Below are 16,476 nucleotides of genomic sequence, written 5' to 3'. Positions count from 1 at the left end.
CATCAGAGGGGATATCCGACATAGTTCACTCCACCATCGGAGTGAAACAGGGATGCCCACTGTCCTCTACTTTATTTGGTATGTATGTTGATGGGGTCTCTGATTATATTGACAGAGGAGGAGATAGAGGTGCTCAGCTTGCAGGGACATGGATCCCTCTTTTATTGTATGCTGACGATATCGTGTTGATATCAGAATCGCCAGAGGGTATGCAGAGACATTTGGACGCATTGCATAGTTTTGCAGAGGATAGTGGATTGTCTGTCAACCTTGGTAAAACCAAGGTCATGGTATTTAATACCACGCCACAGTGGGTTAGGAGATCAGCACCTACTTTCACATATGGACAGGACAGTATGGAGTACACTGATGCATACACATATCTTGGGGTGGTCTTTAGTGGACCGAGGTTCACACTGAAAGTGGCAGCAGACACTAGATTGACTCGTGCCTATGCAGCCCTAGGTGGTTTAGAGAGGATTTGTTCGCAAGTTCAGTTCCAGGAACCTCGAACAAAGCTCTGGCTTTTCGATACTTTGGTCGCTTCAGTTATGCACTACGCGGTTCAGGTTTGGGGACCGTCTATTGACAGTGCTGGATGGACTAATATGGAGAGACCCCTGATATCTATGATTTCTAGGCTGATTAGAGCCAAGGCCTCAGTCCCACATGACATCATATGAGCGGAGTTGGCTGCCCCACCTATGGAGGTTGAGGCACTCACCAGATCAGTATCATTTGTACACAGCTTATGGGACACCACCAGGGACAGGTATGCCAGGCTTGCTCTCGAGTCATCCAGACAGCTGGCATTACAGGGAGATACATCATGTTGGTATGCACAGATGAGCTCATGGTTTCAGAGGCATGGTTTCAGCATGGACAGGCTGCCCCCTTTCCAGTATTCTCTTGATGCACCATCCTTGGCTCTTACACGGATGGAGACTACTAGACTCATTCGGCAGGATCTTATCCAGCTTGATAGCAAGAGGACATGGATAGAACCATCACGGGAGTTGGGTACGAAGAGGGTTTTCTATAGAGAACATCTTCTTCAACTCACGACAGACGGTTTTGTCACACGGCCCAGTTACATGGACACACATCTATCTCATAGGTTACGATGTGCTATTGGCCAGATTCGCACATCTTCACACCAGCTTGGGATTGAGACAGGTAGATTCAGAGGCATACCAGCAGACAGTAGGATATGTCAGTTATGCCATGCAGAGCCAGAGACAGAGTTTCACTACATATGTCGCTGCACAGTCTACTATGAGATACGGGGACGCTTTCATTGTCTATTCAGAGATGGTTTTGACTCGTTAGACAGAGTCATGAGATATCAGGATCAAAGATGTCTCGGATTATTCCTACTTGAGATTCAGAGACATAGAGACGCTCTATTGAATGGGCAAAGACAGAGACAGTCCTAGAGACGCATCTTAGATTTCTTCAGTCTGAGTACCACAGAGTCAGAGGGGACACCACCACCAGAGAGCTCGGTTCCCACCCATACACACATCAGCGGTACTCTCATTGATCGAGCTACAGAGTTAGGGAGATCGAGACGACCGCGACTGAGGAGGGGAGCCACGCAGCACCGGCGGAGATTGCGGCAGAGGATCCACAGGATTCTAGCACGACACCCAGAATGTCGATGGGGATAGGCTTCATGCTACTGCTATATTGTATCATGGTGACACTTATCCCCACTTTGTACCTTTATAGTGATACCATTGCTCAGCCTACCAGCCACCCATAGGAGTCGGTAGCACTCCTATCATTTCTTTGTTTGTAGTTTTCTTGTTTGTACCCAGACTTGGTACTAGACTCATCATTGTAATCTGTTGGTCTCATAGGTCATTTTGGCCTCTTGTAGACGTTAATATATCATTTCATTTCATTTCATTTCTGTATGTATTCTGACCGACATATATAGTGAATCATCTTTTTTGTCCATCAGATGTACAACATCCCTAACTACATCTCTCCCAAAAAAATACGGCCAGAAAACCAGGTAGTGCATTTCGAGTCTTGGCCTCTTGGCGTATGGACCAAATGCACTCCCTAATCTGTATTGTCGCACCTGTTGCAGTCTGCACCCCTTGCATTGCTGTGTGTGCTTATGTGTACGTGGCTATATGAACATTCTGAAGCAATCGTCACAGTACTCATCAGCCAAACAAAGTGCCCCATTGCAATTCCATACTTGGATTTGAGTGTCTCATAGGCCACATACTGCTATCCATGGTCCACTCCTGCAATGACTGCCCTACCATTTCTGTAGACTGCATATTTCCTCCTCCAAGCATGCCTCCAATACCTTTGACATGCTAGCCTTCATTTGTTCCAGTTGTGCCGGTGTGAGGTCTTCATCGAGGAACATTTTCTTTCTTATGAGAGCTCCATGTTTTACAAGGAAAGCCTTTTTTCTTCTCCATTTCCTCTTATTTCAGCTATAGAGTGCGCCCTCTTATGGGTTCCGTTTTCAATTCTTCAAGCATTCAAAATGGGCACTTCTTTCATTCCATCTTTGTAATCAAGGCTGAGGTATCTTCTTGTGGGCTTCCCTCTTCAATCAACCCACTACATGAAACGGAAACAAGGGAATTTTTGTTTGGCTTTTTATTCAAGCGTTGTGCTCATAATCTCAACTTAATTTTCCAGCACCATTTGAACTTTTTGACCATCTCGATCCAGTAGGCATTTTGCTCCATTAGTTCTACAATTTTTATCTTCTTGTTGGCAACATCAGCAAAATGATTGCATTTCTTTCACTAGCTGTGATCTTAGGTCTTTTATTTTCTGATCCACTGCCTGATTCTACTGTCTGGAGCTATATTCTTTGTGTCAAGTTCCTTGTACATGTGGCCCGTTATTCCGGAATGTTGGAGATCTGCCACACATTTGTCCACTCTAGCTTTCCATGATTTAAGGCCGGCAAGTGTCTTATCCTTTCTATTATAAAGCAGTCTCTAATACATTTATCTTTGTTCTCAAAAGGGTCTGCATATTCCCTTTTAAATGTTGCATAGACTTCTGCTTGCAAGTTGTTTTATACTCCCCTCCAGATCCACTTAAATTATAGTATAGATTTTTGCACACGTCCGATCATATTTGATCCTAGAATTTTCTCCTTGCTCGTATGAAATCAGGATATAAAGTGTTTTCCTGTAGCCTGCTTTCAAGTGCATCTTGAGCCTGACACACAAACTTGCCACCTTAATCCTCTTGTGCAATTGCTTTGTTTTGGTATAGCTTAACTGCGCTGTCCTTGGTGTTCTGCTGCCTGTACATGTATTGGTGTCACCTTCTGTGTAGCTATCAGGACCTTTGTTCAAGTCCTCGGTTCAATTCAGTCAAGACAGTCTAAGAGAAATTTTATTTTAAGCATTATTGGAGGCCAATTTCCCTTGTTTTACTCTTCTATGTACAGATTTATCAATCTTTAACTTTTCCTGTTTGAAATAATTTAGATATGTGATGGATATATGTGTATCGAATGTCAATGTAATATGTATTGAATGCCAATGTAACCATGGAAAAGGTGGTGATTTGTGATTAAAGGATAGTTAATCATCCTAATCTTCATGCTCTCTGATCCTATCAAATTCTTGCTTTAAAGTAGACTTTCCCTTTTGTAGGTCATGCACTTGAAGGCCAAAAATAGTGGAAGATATTCAGTGATTGATCTGTCATTGAGAGGAATGTATTTGCTAAGGTGAACATTTTTTTTCTTTCTGTATTTGTTAGTCTAAAGGTTGTATGCATCTTGTATTCTGGGTGTTACCTTGCTTTTAGGTGCTTATGTGTTTTGACTGATTCCATCAGCTTCCAGTTTGAAGGTGATAATCCGTCGGCTAAAGTTCAAATTTCTAAAAGCTTGCACCCAGAGGAAATAGAGAAGGTATATTTATGAATACACTAAAGATTTCTAATTGCCATACTGGTCTTGTAACCAATTCTGTGGCCTCCTTATTTCTAGGCCTTCCCATGCGTGGAGGCTTTTTTGTTCTTTCAATACTCGAGTAGTGATCATTGCTGGGGCTGTATGGAACTTCAACACCTCTACAGAATTATTCAAGTAAGCTTTCCAATTTTTGTCACTGCTTTTAAGAGGATGCATGATTCCATAGAATTTCGGTAGAGTTTGTCATTACGGTTAGCTCTTCTCTCATGGTATTCAATTCTTCCATCATGAATGGTTAAATTTCTCCTTCTTCGATCCGCCCACTTTTTGCTGCAAGAAGTTCGCCCTGGAGAGTTTGAGAGTTTGAGAGAGAGAGAGAGAAAGAAAGAAAGAAAGAAAGAAAGAAAGATTTTTAACGTCTATGTCAGGCCGAAATCGGCCTATGAGACAAATCAAATGTACATGGTGTGTATGTCATCCGTCTATCGGAAAGACAAATGAAACAAAACTGATACAAAACTGAACTGAATGTAGGTAATGGAGTATCTGAGGAGGGATGGAGCTCTATCTCTAGGGGTATATGCATGTCTATATGCTCAAGGTAGTACAATCATGAGAATGTATCAAGCTATCTAGCTCCATCCTGTACAAATGGGGGGATGTAAGATGTGGTACATGGGGGGGGCTGGTGCCAAGGCTACCCGGATGAAAGCTGTCGGGTCGGCCCTCATCTGAGCTACTCGCTCCTCAGTGGCACGGTGCTCCCGGGCTCGGATCTCCTCGATCTGTCGGTGGTGGGAGCTCACGCCCCTGTAGCCTGTGACTCGTGGTCGTCGTCTAGCTCGGTTCACCTCCGCCTGTGGGAGTGTCACTCCTCTTTGAGTATCTGGTGAGGTAGGGGTGGCAATCCTCTGAAAGAAGTCTGTGAGTTGCGACTGTCTCCCCTCTGTCTGTGTAGCTGTGCGTGGCTGTAGTAGTGTGTCCCGATGGCTCTGTATCTCTAGTAAGAAACGTCCGAGCTGTCTCTGATCTCGAGAGTCCATGATCTCTCGGAGAGTGGGTTGTCCTCTGAGTAAGGCCTCATACCTGCCTCTGATCTCAGTGTATGCTCTGCATCTACATACAAAGTGCTCCTCACTCTCCACCTCCTCTGTGCAGGCTCTGCAAACTCGCTCCTCCCTGGGAACACCAGTATGTCTCCCGATCTCAATCTCTAACCTGTGTGAAGCCACTCTCAGCTGACCAATCGCCACCCGTGAGCTATGTGGCATATATGTGTCCATATAGCGTGGTCTCTGTATGAACCCCCCAGACAATATGGTGAGAAACTGGTCTCTGTAATCTGACATCCTCGTCCCCAAGCCAGGTGACTCCCAGACTCTCCTAGTGTATAGCTGCCACAGATCCTGTCTCAATACCAAGTTTCTCTCACTGCGAGAGAGGTGAACAGATGGTGAGTGGGGGTCGTACTGGAATGGTGGTAGGCTCTCCATGTCAAGACCGTGTCCCTCAAACCATGCTCTGACCTGTGAGTACCAAGCTCTCTCATGCCCACTCTCTGATAGCTGTATAGCTGCCTCAAATGCTCTACGAGTAAGTCTGTCAGGAGGTAGCTCTCTCATCCTCTGGATGAAGCAGACTGTCTGGAATAATGCCTCTACAACCATAGGTGGTGTGGTGAGCTCGGCTCTAATAATGTCATGTGGCACTGTCTTCTTGCTGCGGAGCAAGCGTGAGATCATACATACCTGTGGCCTCTCAAGCTGTGTCCACTGGTCAGCTGTCAATCCTGGTGCCCATACTGCCGCCGAGTACATCAGGGCCGGGGTGACTAAGGTGTCGAAAAGCCACCCCTTCGTGCGGGGCTCCTGAAAGTGTGCCTGGTGGCATCTCCGCTCTAGCATGGTCAGAGCTGCATATCCTCGGGTGAGCCTGTCAGCAGCAGCCTGCCTCATAGTGAAGGGTCCTGGTAGGCTGGTGAATGTGATGCCAAGGTAGACATAGGAGGTGACTACATCAACCTGTCCTCCTGCTGCTGTGAAGGTGGCAGCGCTCCTCACTGCACTGGATGTGTGAAAGATCATGACCTTGGTTTTGCCAAGGTTCACAGTCAACCCCTTGTGTGTGCTGAATTCGTCCAAGGCCTCAAGATGGCGTTGCAAGCCCTCGGGTGACTCTGAAGTCAACACAATATCATCAGCATATAACATGATGTGGACCGGAGTACCTGCCAAGTCGCTCCCCTCTCCCCCTGCTCGTAGTATGTAGTTGGAGATCTCGTCGATGTAGAGCCCAAAGAGTGTCGGGGAGAGTGGGCATCCTTGCTTAACACCAATGGTGCTAGCAATGGTCTCTGAAAAGCTGCCTGGGCAACGAACTCGACCCGTCACCCTCTCGTAGAGAGTATATATGGCCCAAATCATCTCTGTCGGTACCCCAATGCTGTGAAGGCGCTGGAAGAGTCTCTCGCGTGGGACTGTGTCAAAGGCCTTGCGGAAATCCACAAAGCAGCAGTAAAGCCTCTTCTTCCGCGCCTTTGCCCCATCAATGAGGCAGCGCAGAACGAAGATGTGGTCAGTGGTGGAGAAAGCTCGTCTGAAACCTGCCTGGCCTGGAGCTCGTAAACCCTCGGTCTTTGCGTAGCAGTTGAGCTGTGCCTCAAGTACTGCTCCATATAGCTTGGCCATCGTGTGGCCAATCATGATAGTCCTGTAGTTCCCTGGGTCCACGGTGTCGCCAGATTTGTGGATAGGCACTATGGTGTGTTGTGTCCACTCCTCTGGGAAGCCCTCCCGTATAGCCCGGTTGAAGACATGTGCAATCAACGGGGCTATAGTGGAGGCCGCATAAATGATGTGCTCACTCTGTAATCCAGTGTGGTCAGCTGATCGTCTGTGCTGCATGCGGCGTATGGCCCTCTCTACCATCTCTGCTGTAAAGAAGGAGGAGCACGTGGGGCGTGGCTCATGTGGCTGTGGGATAGGAGGCTGCCCTGGCACCTCATAGAGGCGCTCTGCATAATCATGCCATATCTGTGGATCCTCAATAGCTGTGGTCGGACGTGGCTCGCGCAGGGTGCGCCATGCCGTCGCGCTATCTATGCTCATGAATAGGCGGTATAGCTCAAGCTCCTGTGCCTCTTCGAATGCTCGCCGCTTTTGGCGTGTCAGCGTCTTCATATCTTGTCTGGCCTCTCTCTCTGTGATCTCTCCTAAGGCTTGCCGTGCACGGAGGCGTCGGTATAACTCTCTGCACTCATCATCATACCAGCGGTTCTGAGGCATAGTCCCGGGGGGGGGGAGTGCGTCCTGTGTGAGTGGTGTGTGGAAAAGAGCTAATAGCTGAAGTGTGGAGAACGGAAGAGATATGTGATGTGAGAACTGAGAGTGGTGTGGATGGGTGGAGGAGGCATAGGCCATGCTCGACCTCGGCTGAGTAAAGAGAGGCTAGCTCATGTGTGAAATGGATGGTGGTGTGTGGAGTGTGTGCTGTGGAGCTGTGTGGGATGGTATCTCCGGTGATGGAGAAAGAGAGTTATGTGTGGTCGGCTCCGATGGGTATGGGTGGAATGGTGAAGGATGTGATAAGGTGTGTAGCCTCCCTGGGTCCCAGAATATAGTCGACTGTACTCCCCCCTCCCTCTGTAACTCCATGTGGCATACAAGTCAGGCGCCCTGAGGTGGGCCACTGGGCCATTCCGTTATAAATAACGAGACAGTGCTGGGAGCCAAGTCGAAGTAGGTGTCGTCCGTAGGCTGTGACTGGAGCTCCTTCTGCTGTATCTCTCATAGCAGCCTCCTCATCTAGAGTGTGTAGTGCCTCTGGGTCGTTGTGGTCATATGCCTCACACTGCTCACTGCGCGTACGAGCATTGAAGTCTCCCATAAGGAAGACTTCACCCAGTGTGGAGTACTCCATAATCTCCTCCGTGAGGCATGCGTACGGTGACTCCTGCTCAATAGGGGCGAATCTGGAGCCTGTGGGAGCAAAGTAGCAAAGGGCAATGTAGACGATCCTGTCTCGTGAGAGCTCGAGGCGAATCCACATGTATCGGGCATGTGGGTCCCGGGCAACAATCTGTAGTCTGCTGTGAAGCCCCTGTCTAAAGAGTATGGCCACTCCTCCTGAACCGCGAGTGGTGTGCTGGCGCATACATCCCCGATGTAGAGACTCCCATTGGAAACCATGTATCCGTGGTAACCCTCTCTCTGGGCTCTCGTGTGTCTCTGTAAGTAGAATGATGTCTCGACCTCTCATCACCTCCTCAAGTCTCTCTGGGTGTGTCCATAGGTCTCCATTGCAATTCCAAACCGTGACATGAATCTCCTCGTGTGTCCCACAGGCCGCGAGTCCCTATGCGATGGTCTTGCCATCAATGATAACCCTACCATCTCGATATACTGCCTTCTTCCCTTCTTTGCGGGCTTGGTGGACTCTAGGCATGCACGTGCGGCGGTGATCTTGTTGCATCTTTGTGAGGTCATCATCAAGATAAATCGGGGGGCCTTCTAGCCCTCTCAAGATGACCCTCTTTCGGAGGAAAGAAGTTCGAGACTCCTCGGAGGCGAATTGGAGGATGAGAGCTCTCTTCTTTGGATCTTTGCCGACTCTCCAAACTTTGGAGAAAGGGATCTCTTCTTCCTTGTATCCCACTTTCTTGCATAAGGCTTTCCCATCGCTCTCGGGTGTGGACCCTTCTTCTTCTTTGATGCCGGTCACTCGCACATTGAGACGGCGAGCTTGTCGCATTTTCTCCTCCTCGATGGTTGTGTGTACGATGAGTACCTCATCTTTTTGGGCTTCCTCTCTTGCTACCTTCTTGATATTCTTTTTGACCACTTCGACCCATCCTTCTGTGGTGGCTTCTAATTTGTCCTCAATGCTTGCGGTGAGGGCTTTGGTGATCTCCTCCTTGAGGGCTTCCTTAGCCTCCTCTTTAATCTCTCCTTCCTCGGGGGTGAGGGATGTGATGGAAGCATGAAGGAGGTCGATTTGTGCCTTCATCTCTTCTTGCTCTTTCCTCCATCTCTCCCTCTCCTTCTCGTTCTCCCGTGCCCTTCTCTCCTTCTCCTCTTTGAGGTTTTGGATTTCCGCTCTCATGTCCTCTTTTTCTTCGTTCCATAGCTTGATGAAGGTGGCTTTCTCCTCCCTCCATATCTCTCTCTCCATCCACCATTTTTTCATGTCCTTCTCCAATTGTGCAAGCCTCTTGTTCGTGAGCATGAAGGTTGTCTTCATTGTCGATTTCGGCGTCTTGATGATGGGGGAAGACATAGTTGTATTCGGAGCTACCCTCTCTTCATATTGTGAAGAAGAGGGGAGAAGGGGAGTACGTGTGTGTATGCGTGTATGTGTGTAGTGTGTGTGTGGGTATGTATCCGTGTGTGTGTGTGTGAGAGAGAGAGAGAGAGAGAGAGAGATGGCTGTGTGATCGGGAGCGAGGAGGGGCTGCGTGAGGGGGAGGCTGGAGGGGGGCAGTTCAGCAGCAGCAGCAGGTTGGTATAACAGCGGCAGCAACAGGCGGGTACTGGGGGTGCTGTGCAGGTGGGGTGGGCGCGCTGAGCAGCTGGGGTGACACAGCAGCGCGCTGTACAGCAGTAATGTGCCTGGAGCAGGAGGAGGGCGCTGGTGCAGCAGGTCCGCGTGCTGGTGCAGCACAGCAGCAGGTCCGCGAGAGATGTAGCACAGCAGCAGGTCCGCGCGCTGGTGTAGCACAGCAGCACAGCAGCAGGTCCGCGAGAGAGAGAGAGAGAGAGAGAGAGAGAGAGAGAGAGAGAGAGAGAGAGAGAGAGAGAGTTGGGTGGCTTCATGCAGCGAAGCAATTATATCTCCGGTTGCTGGATGGATGTGCTTAAGGAGATCAAGTTCTGTCGACGCAATTTTGGAATAACTTGCAAGTTTCAAGTTGTGAATGGTAAATCAAGCTGCGCTCCTGAAGAAATGAGTTGAATGTTGAGCTTGCTTTCCTCATTAGTGTTGCAATGTGTAGGCAACACCCTGCTAAGTGTGACCTTTCTTCAATGCCAAAATGGAATAAGTGTGAGGCTAATGTTCGACATGGCGTGTGCGCGAGGGTGAGTGCAAGGAAAGGAATGCATGTCTTTCTATTTTACAGAGTTGGTGAAAGGAGCTCATTGAGATGCTATGTCTCTGTATAACTGTGGTGTTGGCAGGGGTGGTTATCCTTTTGACAAAAATCCTGCTGATGTGCAAATTCAAACTTATGGTTTGGCGGAAAGCGAGAGTAGCATCACTCGAAGGGACATGGTGTCGAGAATCGGCAAGATACAGCGAGGCTTGGGAAGGTTAGCCAGAATTTGTAGCTACGTTGAACAGACCATGGGATGTGAAATAGAGCATGTGTTAGACTGAGACTTGTTGTGTTTGGAAACACAACAAGACTATGGGATGCGAAATAGAGCATGTGTTATAATGGCTGCACTCCCAGTTGTAGAACATGAGGATTGCCTGATGAGTTCTACTCTCATGAGCTATCAGAGTGTGACAACAAAAATCCATCTTTCCAACGGTTTAATTTTTAATTGAACCGTTCAAACGGCAGTTTGGTTTAGGTACACATATATGCCCTTCAGACGTTTTGTCTCATTGAAGTAAAGAAAACCAGTGTAGGCATCTTGTTTAACAAGTGATAGTGATAGTTGCTGAAGCTAAATTTCAGATGTAAACTTGCTGCTCTCACTTTTAGTCGGAAATCCCTTTAATTCACAAGAAGTTTTGGACAAATTCTCACAATAATTCCCAACATTCTGACTTACCTCAACATTATGAGCTTTTGTGAGGGAGGCACTGCATACCTAGCTAGGTACGATTGAGGGCGGGGACCTTGCCCCCAATCGTACCTAGCTAGGTATGCGGTGCCTCTCGAGCAGAAGCTCCTGATGTTATGCATTGTATGAACAATTTGAGTTTCTTTTTGAAGAAGCTTAACCGTCTCAAAAGTATTTTGATTTAGTGTATCAACCACCTAGTTAGTACTTGATCTAGCATGGCTCTCTGTCTTGATTGGTCACTATGTAGTTCAATCCGTCACTTTTGTACACAATAGTTATGGAAACTACACCCATGAAAAGCACTTGAACAAAAGAGTAGTAGATGTTTCACTAAAATTCGTATTTTAGTTTTTTTTTTTAAAATAGGGGTGCAATAATCCTTGGTAACAAATTATTTATGTGTTTATTATTTTTGTAATTTTAATGCGAAAAAAAACCGTTGTTACTAGAATTATGTGTAGAAAGTGATTGGTCAAATATGCAATGTTTACGAATCTAATTAACGACCACAAAACATTTAATTCATGTATATTGGCAATGTCCTATAATGCATATACACTAGATCTTACAACTCCGTTACTTAAGGTGATACTATTTGATGGTTATGCAAGCCACGTCTAGTGATTTGTCATTCTCAAAGCAATGCATGTAATTTTATGTCTTTATTTATTAAAGATTAGTCTTAAAATAAAGTCCACTTTGGTATTTTTTCATTCATTTCACTTATTTGTATACAAATACTTGATGTGGACACAGTTGGGGAATTTATATACACTTTCAATATTTTTTTTAGAGCAATGTTTTTTTTGCAAGAAATAACCTACGAAAATTTTTCTTGAATGAGTTAGATACTTGTGAGTTTGAAAGCTTGAAAAATGCTTAGTTGTAGATATATTATAGACTTTAAATTGTGTCCCATAACTTCATCATGTTAATAAAAAAAGACTTGAAAGGTTAGAATTTTCTTTTGTAAGCAGTTTTAAGATTTTGGTTTTTTGATTATAACATATTTCTAGTCTTATATATAAGGTATGCAACTCTATTTTTTGCTATAATAAGGGTTTTCTCATCCATACACTCTAAAATCTAAGCAAAACTTTATTTTAATGAGAAGTTATATTCAATTTATGGAAATTTTATTACAATTGGATTATATTTTTATGAAATTTTCTATCTTAAAAATTATCACCTCATAATGTGAATTTGGTAATAATTTTGAAAAAAAATTAAAATTTGGTTATGTTATTCATCTCACAACTCACTCAAGGTATGAATGTGATGTATACTTTGTTAAAAAAAACTAATTATGACAAGTTGAAAAAATAGGACACATAAGTGTCTCGAGACACTTGAGTTTTCGATTACAAAACTAGTGTTAAGGTTGGAAGATGGAGCATTTGCCTATTGCAAGTCTTTTATCCCTCTAAGGCAAACTATTTAAGATTATTCGTCGTCCAAGAGTGTGATTGAAACGACTATAGATAACTTGTAATAAATGACATCCATGGAGTTAAAGGTTTGATGGTTTTCTTTGTAGATAGAGGTGGATGAAAAGTCCACTTCATCCCTTGGAAGAAGGTGGAGTCATGTTCATGGTTAGTACAGGATGAGTTGCTTGGCCATGACCGTTCCATCAAAGCAAAAAGAGCTTGATTTCCATGTGCCAAACCCAAATAACTAACACCCTATGAAAATAAGCATTTTGTTAGGAATATCTTGAGTTTGTTAAAAGGATTTGTTTTGTGCATGTGTTTAGTAATTGGTTCCGTTGCTTAAAGCCGCACATGTACCTTTACATTTGTTTTATTTTTCTAGAATGTGCAATACTTTTGTGCGTTTTCTTCTTAGTGCATGCGTCGCATTCATCAATAGTACTCGGCTGGTAGCGTCTTGAGACGCTCTCAAACAGAGCTATTAGTGTGCGTGGTGAGCTGCATTTTGAGATGCTCTTTCGTCCTATGTTGTAGGCGGAGTTAGCAGCATTTTCAGAAAATAAACAAGGCACTAGGTAGGGCACACAGAGCTTGCGTGAAATGATGTCTTATAGAGGTCCGTCAATAATGTGAACAATAGCACAAACAACAGCTTCTCAAGATGCTCACGGGTTGGAGGACCTAGCACCGGGAACCTCTTCTTCTTGCTTCCAAGGACTACGCCCTCAACTCTGATATCATTATTGAGATCGGAGCTATGGTGGGTGCAGATGGAGGTGAGCCATGCGAGAGGGTGAGAGCAGAAGAGCGGAGAGAGAGAGATCGAGAGATCGACACACAAGAAAACCCAACAATTTTTATATTTTAATAAGCCTGCACATATATAACCTGCCTCTACAAAGACGAATCTTGATGGCCGAGCTATGAGGTGTGCACTTGGGGGCAAGATTCTATGGATAGAGGGCTACCAACGAAGAATGATGACGGGTTGTGGAGTGTAGAATGTGCTAGCAAGGGGGGAGACAAAGACTTAAGCTAACCTCCCCGCCTGCAAGCACTACATATATATATATATAGAGAGAGAGAGAGAGAGAGAGAGAGAGAGAGAGAGAGAGAGAGAGAGAGAGAGAGGAGAAGGAGATAATGCACCATGGTAGTTGGTGGGTCCACATGTTGGTGTTAGGAAATGAACGAGAGTGGGAGGCAAATATAAGAGGAGATCCTCGTTTTTGCATGAGGATTTGTGTGTGTGTATCTTGTTGATATAGGGGTGTGTTGGTTGGAGGCCTGAACTTGAGGTCATGGGGTGGAATAACAAAGTTGGCTAGAGAATTCCACAAACACAGGAAGCGTGCTGTGGATGAGAGATAGATAGATAGATAGTTGGCTAGATTGAAAGATGGGTGAGGTTCATTGTTACAATGGGAAAAAGGGCAGAAGAAGCGACAAAAAGTAATTTTGCCCTAATATTCCCTAGGATCATGATTATTGGATGTCCCCCAAAAAAGACCATTTTATACACTTGGACTTTTCCATTTGTAAAAGTGGGATTAAAGACCAACCTTGTCCTAAATGGATAACATTTTTTGGATCTTATTTGATGTCATTACTTTGGATGGACACACACACACACACACACACACACACACACACACACACACAGTGGAGAGAGGAAATGAAATTGCAAAATAGAGAGGTAACAAAACTAGTGTGTGTGCACAAGAGAGTGAATTGGTGCAGGTGAAGAGGGTGTCAGTGGCAGTAGGTGTGAAAGCAATGGTAGACTTGTTAGTAGTGTGTGCTTATACATGTCAACGGGTGAATGAGTGCAGGAGTGGCAATAAATGAGCAAGTGGGAGAGGTTATGACTCGATTCTCTTAAAGCATACCAATCAATTCAATTAACTAATCAATAATTTAGCATAATAATTAGTCAAAAGTACAAAATTAGCCACTAATTATAAAAAAATCCACACAATTAAGAGTAAAGTGCGGTCATAAATATATCACAAATTTTAACAAGTTTCCCAAAATCACATAAATTACCAAAATTAATGTTAAAATTTTTCTTGAAGTAAGAAAACAATATGTACAATAAAAAAGACATTCCATGGTTTCAAACAAGCCCCCAAGGGTTAGTATCATAAGATACACACCTATCTTATCTACAAAAAATTCAAGAAAAGTCACATAGTTTCTAGCCTAGGGCATTCATTCTTCAAAGGAGAAGACATACCATGTGCGAGTAGAGAGTCTTGAAAAAACCCCAATTTATCACATGTACAAGGTATTTCTGACCACCCTTTTTTCACTTAGATGACCAATGAGGCAGCGAAATTAGTTGATCCCTATCTTAGATGTAAGGTTTTGTGATGGTTTCAATAAGACAGTTATCATCCATAAAGGGTACATGCTTCCAAGAAACAAACCATTTTCTTTAAATTTATTCCTATTTATGCCATGCAATGACAAAGAGCAAAGAAATCAAAGTGCCTCTTGTATTACACATAAATATTAGCCTCAATCACTACCTTCTCTCCATTGGTGACATTAAGAAGACATGAATCAATTTAATTGTGTTTCATTGCACATTTATAGCTTTCATATGTAGCATTCTTTACCATTACCATCCATGATGTCCTCATCCATGTTAGTAGTAAAAAATGTGAGTGCATTAGACAATTTAACAACTCTATTACACATATGTGTTTTTCCTTCTTCCCTCTTCCCCTATTTTCCTTCTCTTTTTAGAACTTTATACCCTACCCCCTCCCCAATTTTTAAACTCATAAGGACATCTAATGAGGGTCTACCCCTAACTTGTACCCTTATGCATTATCCAAAAAAACTCCTTCCCTTCATGTATGTGCTTTGATAAATTTTCCACAGTCAATTCCTTTAGAGTCTACCCTATACATATCCAAGGTAGACAACTCCAATGTTTGCATGTACGTGGTTTGATAAAGTTTCCACGGTCGATTCCTTTGGAGTCGACGCTATACATATCCAAGGTAGAAAACTCTAATATATTTCAGTACTTTTGTAGATGATCTACTTATCACAAATGATGATCCAATCTCAAAGGAAAATTTGACATCATGAATTTGGGATTGCTCAAGTAAACACAGGTCAGAGTATATCTTCTTTAAACCAAACATATTCACAACATCCTTAAGAGATTGAGCATAGAGAAGGCTAAACATATTAGGATCCCAAAAGGAGGCTTAGGGAAAACTAATTGAAAGCAAACCCCAAAGATCCATTTCACTCTTGCAAATATAACGAGCCATTGGATGTTGTCTATACCTTTATGAAAGCGTGACTTACAATATCAAGTTTCCTAATATGGCAAGTATATGAAGAAGCGAGACACCAACCATTGGAAAGCTGGTAAAAGAATGTTTGGGTACATCAATAAAATAAGAAACCTATTTTTTGTACGCTTCAACAAAAAATCCACAATTATGAGCATTAGAGACTCGATTGAATAGGCTTTCTAGTAGTGGTAATTGCTTTCTACTAACCAATGCATGTATATAATAGCTTATGAAAAAAAAACAAATAGCATCATCTTTACTTGGGAGCCTAAGAATCATGCAATGATTTTTTCATGCAAAACTCACCAAAATAGGTGAGTGAATATATTAAAGAAACAAAAAAAAATAATCTTAAACACTACAATGGATGCTATATGGTTGTAAAGACCGATGATGAATCTACCCTGGGTGTCCATGATTGAATATGTAAGAGAGCATGTGGGTTGAACGGAAGCTTGGGGGGGGTCACCTAACAATTATGTGAGTATCACGTGAGTGCAGAAGAAGGGGTTATTAAATTAAACTTTTTCTCACATTTTCACAGTGAGAGAAGGGTACCATAAAATGAAATTGGACAAAATTTTTATAGATTGAATAGGAAAAGTGTTTGTTTTATTTGTAAAAAATTTAATGATAAGAAGTTTTAGAAATAGTCCTTGAACACACACGATATACATAATTTATACATAGTGACCCCCCCAAGAACGGAAGGGTATTAAATTTGCCAGAGCCTTACATAATTTATTATACATTAGGGGCATAAATACCAATAGAAGTAAATTTATAAAAGGGGTATTCTAAATCCAAAATATCAAGAAGCATAAATACATTTGTTTATGCTCACCTAGCTAATAAAGTTGCATTGCTTTACCTTTTATACATATGAAGAAATATTTGATGGCATACACAATCTTTACCTAAACACCCAGTGCCTTTGTCAATCCTTGATAAGGACTAAGAGACGGTATCCCTCCTATAATTGAGATGATGCATTCCCTTTGCTAAAACTAGTGACATGTCAC

General features: G+C 43.7%; 1 protein-coding gene across 2 annotated transcripts in view; it reads left to right on the top strand.

Moving 5' to 3' along the window:
• Window positions 1–10,823, top strand: part of LOC147453887 (uncharacterized) — a 59,671-nt gene extending 48,848 nt beyond the window's left edge. The window contains exons 9-14 of one of the 2 annotated variants that reach the window (XM_086515954.1): window positions 3,648–3,724; window positions 3,835–3,910; window positions 3,989–4,087; window positions 9,728–9,827; window positions 9,903–9,987; window positions 10,087–10,823. In XM_086515954.1, coding sequence (XP_086372080.1) covers window positions 3,648–3,724; window positions 3,835–3,910; window positions 3,989–4,087; window positions 9,728–9,827; window positions 9,903–9,987; window positions 10,087–10,285 — 636 coding nt within the window. In that variant the 3' untranslated portion in view covers window positions 10,286–10,823. The remainder of the gene's footprint in view (window positions 1–3,647; window positions 3,725–3,834; window positions 3,911–3,988; window positions 4,088–9,727; window positions 9,828–9,902; window positions 9,988–10,086) is intronic. The other variant, XM_086515952.1, reaches the window with a different exon arrangement.
• Window positions 10,824–16,476: the final 5,653 nt, after the last annotated feature.

This window comes from Adiantum capillus-veneris, chromosome 7 (genome assembly GCF_014529385.1).
Source record: "Adiantum capillus-veneris isolate H3 chromosome 7, ASM1452938v2, whole genome shotgun sequence".
Lineage (NCBI taxonomy): Eukaryota > Viridiplantae > Streptophyta > Polypodiopsida > Polypodiales > Pteridaceae > Adiantum > Adiantum capillus-veneris.
This window is presented reverse-complemented; position numbering and strand designations above follow the sequence as displayed.